Below are 6,702 nucleotides of genomic sequence, written 5' to 3'. Positions count from 1 at the left end.
AAAAGTATCCGGGGGGTGGGGAATTGAATATAGGTTGGGTAATGACTATAACATAAATGTAAATGTTTCTACTTGAGTCCCCAAACCTTATTGTGTCCAGTGTTTAAAAAAAAAAATGGCATAATTTCCTGGCCCCGGGGTGGGGATTGGTGGGGTAGGGGTGAATAAACATGCAACTGTAACCTTCTGATCAACTTCTGAACTGTTATTGATTAAAATTTTTGAAACATTTGGTTTTTTCAAAGGGGGGTACTTTTTATGCAGGGGGGTACTTTTTGGTAGGGGTATAAAAAGTATCTTCTTCTCCAGACTCAGAGGTACTACAGTCCTTTTCTCTGCATGGAAATAAAATCATCAGGGGCTTTATTTAAATCGTAAATTTCAGGACCCCGAGCTATCCGTTCTCCCTTGGGGAGGGGGTAAAGTTTACTTTAGTTTATATAGGGAAATAACACTTTTGGGTATATTTTATTTATTTTCAGGAGAAAATTACTCAAACTTAGTCAGAATCATCTTTGGTGAATGAGAGTATTACTTTGTAAAATTGGGATTCCTGCCCCCTCCCAAGGGGCTAGGGCGGGGCCCCAAAGGGAACATTTACCAATATTTTCAAATTCTTATCCTTTGATGACATGACAAGTATTGTATTTCACTTAATTTACATGCTGATTTCCACATCACATCTAAACAATAAAATAAAGCTACCAGTACCTATAATATAACTCAGGTGACCGCTTAGGCCCTTGGGCCTCTTGTTTCTTAACCAGTACAACTGGAGCTGCCCATGGACTTGTGCTAGGCTCTATGATGATTCTCTAACATTTTCTCTAATTCTACCTCTACTACCTCTTTTTGAGCGGGTGAAAGTCAACTAGGGGGGAGTTTTATCGGTCTCGAGTCCCCGGTGTCAATGTAATGTTCTGCCACATTAGTTTGTCCCAACTTATCACCCGGTCCCGCAAAAACATCCTGATAGTTTTTCAACAAAGTCTGCACCTCCCCTCTCTCCTCGAGAGTAAGTCTGTCCGATACCCTGTCAAGTACCTGTTGTAAATGTGGGGGAATATCCATATCAACTTTGGTCTCCTTTCCCTCTAGCCCTATCACGGACTCTATCTTTTCTACACTCCCTATGAAGGTGTTCTGTAAGATCTTAACGGGCTGTGGTGTAAGATTAAGAATAGAGAGTGTTACAGACCCATCTTTCTTTGGAGCAATGACAGTTTTGGCAACAACAAGTTTTTATTGCTGATGAACTTATCTGGCTCTACCATTCCTACTCCCCCTTCCATGTTTCCACATACATAACCAGGGAAATGCATTCCCGAGTTCTGGGGGATTGTGACAGTTTCACTGCACCTGATACGAGCACACTGGGTGTGGACCCTTGATGATATCTAAACTGCATGTCCCCTCAGTTTTAGTGTTCTGGCCCCAAAGTTCAGTTCCCCATTGTGCCCTGTGAGAAAGTCGATCCCGATTATCCCTTCATGTCCATCTATTCCGGCCACAACAGTTTCCTGCTCAAACCTATGCTGACCTATCTTAAAGACTAAATCTGCCTTCCCAAAAACTTTCAAGTTATTCCCAGAGGCAGTTGTCCGTCGTAAATTACAACCTCGCAACACCGGTGTCCCTACTAACCACTGATACACCTTTTCTGCAATTATGGTGACAGATGACCCTGAGTCCAACAAGAAATTCATCCTCCTACTCCCTATACCAGCATCAATATATAGACTAGGCTGCACCAAATTGAGCATTACTATTGGCCCCTTCTTACCATCAACCTTGGCTGAACTTCTGGGCCCGAACCCAGCCCCTTCTAGTTTTCCGACCTCTGGGAGTTATCTGCCCTTCTTTTACAGTCATAAGACAGATGTCCCAGCTCCCCACACACATAGCATATCTTTTCTGACAGTGGTACCGGTACATTCCTAAACCCTGGAGACCTTCATGAGGATTGTCTAGAGACCTGTTTTCCTAACTTCTCCAACCGATCTAGTACCAAAGCCTTGAAATCATCATTTACCCCCTTTGAGGAGCTCTGAACATGAAGGTTTTCCACTACAGCCTGCACTTGGGGGTTTGGTTCACCATCCCAGGTTTGGGGTTTCCTGTTATAAGGGGGGTTTGGTTCACCATTCCAGGGTTGGGGTTTTCTGTCACAAAAGGGAACCTGTTCTACTTCCCAGAGTTGGGGTTTCCTGTTGTACGACCCCGCTTGTTTATCTGTGAAGGACTCAAACTCTATTCCCCTGGTAATGGCCTCATCTAGACTTCCTGGCCGGCTAAATTGAACATGCTTGCGGGTCTCAAAACTACCTAACCCCTCTATGAATTGCTCAATTGAATTCTGATCCCTCTTCTTAACTGATAGATCAGGGAAAGCTAAACAAGTCATAGATCTAAGGGCTTCTCCAAACTCTACCAGGGTTTCATTCCCATGTCTCCTCCTACTACGAAACTCACAATTATGAGCATACTCCCTATCTGGAAGCGAGAACCTATGTAACAACCAGTCCCTGAGCTCTTTAAAGTTGCTTCGTTGGGACTCTGATAACTCTGACAGAATTCTAAGGGCAGGACCCCTGAGGCACATAGCTAGTTGCTGTGTTCGCTCATATTCATCCCAATGGTTCCATGCAGACACCTGATCAAAATGTATTAGGAAGTCTTTTATGGTTGTACTGCTTCCATTAAATGGTTGGGGCTCTTTTTCCTCCTTCTAGGCCCTCCCTCTGTAGGATAACCTTGCATGGGTCCAGTGGGGGGTTGAGTAACTATCCCTGAACCTGTCTCTCTGTGAACAGACTGGGGGCCCCTGTTTGAACCTTCACCCAGCTCCCTATGACCTTGTGAGGGACCCTGATAGGCTGGTGTGCTAGTCTCCCTATGAACAGATCGAGGATCCAGGTATGAATGCGAGCTGGCCTCCCTATGAACATATGGGGGATACTGGTATACAGCTGTATACTAGCCTCTCTTTGAACCAATGGGGGTTCCATGTATGAACCTGAACTATTAAACTGCCCTTGAACATATGATGGACCCATGTATGAACCTGAACTATCCTGCCTTTGAACAGATGAGGGACCCATGTTTGAACCTGATCTAGCCTGCCTTCATGGATTAGGTGTACTTGACCTTGGAGCTGAGCCCTGATAATTCTCTTGTAAACCAAAAAATGACACTACCCTGTCAACCCCTGTCTGTCTCCCTTCTACATTAGATCTATCTGTATTTTCATTTCCCCATGAGTGTTGTTCACCTTGAGGTGCTAAAGTATTAGATCTATATTTAGTACACTTTCTGAACAACTCTGTCGGGCATCATTATCATGTTCCGCTTCCGACAACCCCTTTTGTGCCCCATATCCTGTACTGTCTACCTCCACGAGGCCATGGGTGCTATTATCATCCTGAAAAACGGGGGGGGGGGGGCTGTTTCTAACAGTGACCACAGGTTCAATGTGCGCATTCACTATGTCTATCCCTCTATCCCCTGGATGACTATTGTCAGGCCAGACTATCTTTGGAATAGTGTCATTCCCTGGATTATTTAGTGTAACGGTAGCCGATTCCCCAATCTCAGGTAAGTGTATATTCTGCTCCATATCTATGCTATCATTGCTACTGTCTATCGACATGTTATCACTATCCCGTTGATAAATGACCGGTACCGGCCCCAAATCCTCAACAGAAGGCCTAACAGCATTACTGTCTATTCGTACCAGTACCTTGGGAGTACCCCCAATACGGTCCCGTAACCCACTGAGAAAACTAGCCATGTTTCACCGATGAATACACCGAATATTTAGCTTTCCCCCCACCTAACAAAAACAAGCTCTGGTCAGTACGGCACCAATTTGAAGTAGGATGAGGAATAGTGATAAATATAGTACCGTCGCTGGGGCTCGAACCCTCAACTCTTGGCTCTCTAGCCCGATGCTCTACCGCTGAGCTAAAGGGAAATTCCCTACAGCTGACGCTTGTAAGGCAACCAAATTAATCCACATCTTTTACACTATTCCCCCCTCTTTTCAAACACCAACCCAGGTTATTTGACTACCCCCGCCAAGGGTTCTCCTACCTTGAACGGGGAGGGTCAACGGCACCAATTTTGAAACAGGAGCGAGACGGGCCTAGCTAGTTTATTATGAACAAACTACCCCCGGCTCGCTACCTTTTCCTCACAACCCAGGTTCGAATTGGGTAGCTTGTTTCTGCTGGTGAAGGTAATAACTCAACTCCTTTTGTGATACAATAACAGTATTTATTAACAGAGATACATGAAGCAATGAAACATGAACAATAATACAGACCTAGATGAGAACACGTAAAACCCCTAACAAGTTGCCGAGACGACCCCCCAACCCTACATAGTACTAGGCTACTAGGCTAACATCCACCCGACATTCCCAACCTTATCTATCTAGATACATGAACTATCTTAAATCCGCTATTCTAACATTACCGTACCTACTATCCCCTACAGAAGTCTATGGCAGTCGTAGCAGGAAACCAATCCTTCCCTCTGCGCTAAAACCGAAAGTAACACCCCACTATATAGCAACATTCACAATACAAAACTCTTGACCAATGAAAACATCGTGCTGTCGCAGACACAGGCACAGACAGAAAAGCATGAAATCACAGACAGGTAAACTGACAACACTTAGCACTGGACTGGTACATGTGGACAGGACACCACAACAGACAGAGGTCCGTTGACTCCAGTGCACCCCTGGCCTCCATGTAGTACCATAACTACACTACATGACCCCTGTCTGACACATAGAACACATATAGACTATATACAACAAGACCCCCCCCCCCCCCCCCCGCTACACATGTCTAAAATACACATACACATACCGTGTATGTTAGACCGAGTTTCCCCTGGCCCTGACACCAGACTTGGACATTTTGACAGATATGCTAGATCTGGTGTGTCTGTCCCCATTCAAAGTGTGGCAGATTTTAATTGTACATAGGATTAAGGTCGCATACTAGCTAGCTTCCAGCTAGAGGGATTTTCCCTTTAGCTCAGTGGTAGAGCATCCGACTGGGAACCGATATGGAGATCGAGGGTTCGATCCCCGGTGGAAGCACATACACTATTCTCTTTCCTGCATACCACTCGTTCCAATGTATATATGGAATATGGGATCACAGGGGTTTGTTTCAAATGTCTAAAATACACATATATAATATACTGATATGCATGGGTCACATTACATCTAAACATACAAATAACATGTTCTGTACATGTGCTGTGGCCCATAATGAGATGATCCCTGTGCTTGGAAAGATTTATATGGAGAGATCATCATAATATCTTAAACTTTGGAGTGTACTGAGCTGAATGCCAAAAGAATAAAACAACATTACTTCATAGCTGTTTTAGAACATATAGGAAAACTGGTCTCGCAATTAGGCATATTGTATTGTATCTCAATACAGGAATGAAATATCGCCAGTATGTTGGGAAACCGGTATATTGCAATACACAGGCATATTGTATCGTATCGCAATACAGAAATTTATGAAATATTGCTGTATCAAAATATTTTTTAAAGCTTTATTTAATTTTCTAATTAATTTGTATGCCCCTGCCAGGTGTTTTAACTTTTCAAATTACTAAAATTCTAACAGATAGGCCAGTAACAATGAACAGACCATTACTTATATAAGTGGTGGGAATCAAGTTGAAAGGACTATGTATGGTTTGGGCCTGTTTTGGCCCCCAAATGCATCAAAATTCAAAACCTTTAAATGAACTTTGAAATGACTGTTTCTTTATTTTCGAATACTTTCTAAATACTATTATTATGAAAATATTTATTTATATTTCTAATTATTGTTGCCATGGTAACAAGTTCAAATTTGCATAAATTCGAAAATATGATATATAAGAGACAGTTTGATAACGTTCTGACAATGATTCCTTTTTTAAGGTCACCTGAGACAAAGTCTCAAGTGACCTATTGCGATTGCCTTTTGTCCGTCGTCCGTCGTGCGTCCATAAACAATTTACATTTTTGACTTCTTCTCCAAAACGCCTGAACCAATTTCAATGAAATTTTGCAGGGACCTTCCATGGACAAAGGTCAACAAAAATTGTGGCCGGTTTAGTCCCAAGCCCCCAGGGGCCTGAGGGGCGGGGCCAAAAAGGGGGTAAACTTAACTATAGTTTAAATAAATTTTATAGCGAAATCGTCCCTTGGACCAACATTTGTTTAATTTCCATTGCCATTGGAAGTAATTCAATTTGGGTTAGCATTATCAGTATTAGGTAGCAGTTTGATAGTATGCACATATGAGCCCTGACTCAGACCCCCAGGGGCTGATGGGTGGGGCAAAAAAGGGTTGAATTGACTGAAATTTAAAAAGTCTTCTTCTCAAGACCCAGATATGGTAGATTCAAATGCTCTTCATAGATTGAAGGGTCTTAAGGTGCTTTACTGAAATTGTGAATTTCATGACCCTGGGGTCTCACGTTTCCCCCTGGGAAGGGGGTTAACTTTACTATAGTTTATATAGGGAAATCACATTTTGGACCAACATTTGTTTAATTTCCATTGGAAGTAATTCAATTTGGGTTAGCATTATCAGTATTAGGTAGCAGTTTGATAGTATGCACATATGAGCCCTGACTGACCCCCAGGGGCTGATGGGTGGGGCCAAAAAGGGTTGAATT

General features: G+C 43.0%; 1 protein-coding gene across 2 annotated transcripts in view; it reads left to right on the top strand.

Moving 5' to 3' along the window:
- The window catches only part of LOC110445896 (glutathione S-transferase omega-1-like), a 49,723-nt gene that overhangs the window by 5,593 nt on the left and 37,428 nt on the right, over window positions 1-6,702 (top strand). The window contains exon 1 of one of the 2 annotated variants that reach the window (XM_021490746.1): window positions 4,610-4,662. The exons of the other annotated variant lie outside the window; for it this stretch is intronic. Coding sequence (XP_021346421.1) covers window positions 4,647-4,662 — 16 coding nt within the window. The 5' untranslated portion in view covers window positions 4,610-4,646. Of the gene's footprint in view, window positions 1-4,609; window positions 4,663-6,702 lie in introns of those variants that run through there. 2 annotated transcript variants of the gene reach the window in all.

Source organism: Mizuhopecten yessoensis, unplaced genomic scaffold (assembly GCF_002113885.1).
Source record: "Mizuhopecten yessoensis strain PY_sf001 unplaced genomic scaffold, ASM211388v2 scaffold2409, whole genome shotgun sequence".
Lineage (NCBI taxonomy): Eukaryota > Metazoa > Mollusca > Bivalvia > Pectinida > Pectinidae > Mizuhopecten > Mizuhopecten yessoensis.
This window is presented reverse-complemented; position numbering and strand designations above follow the sequence as displayed.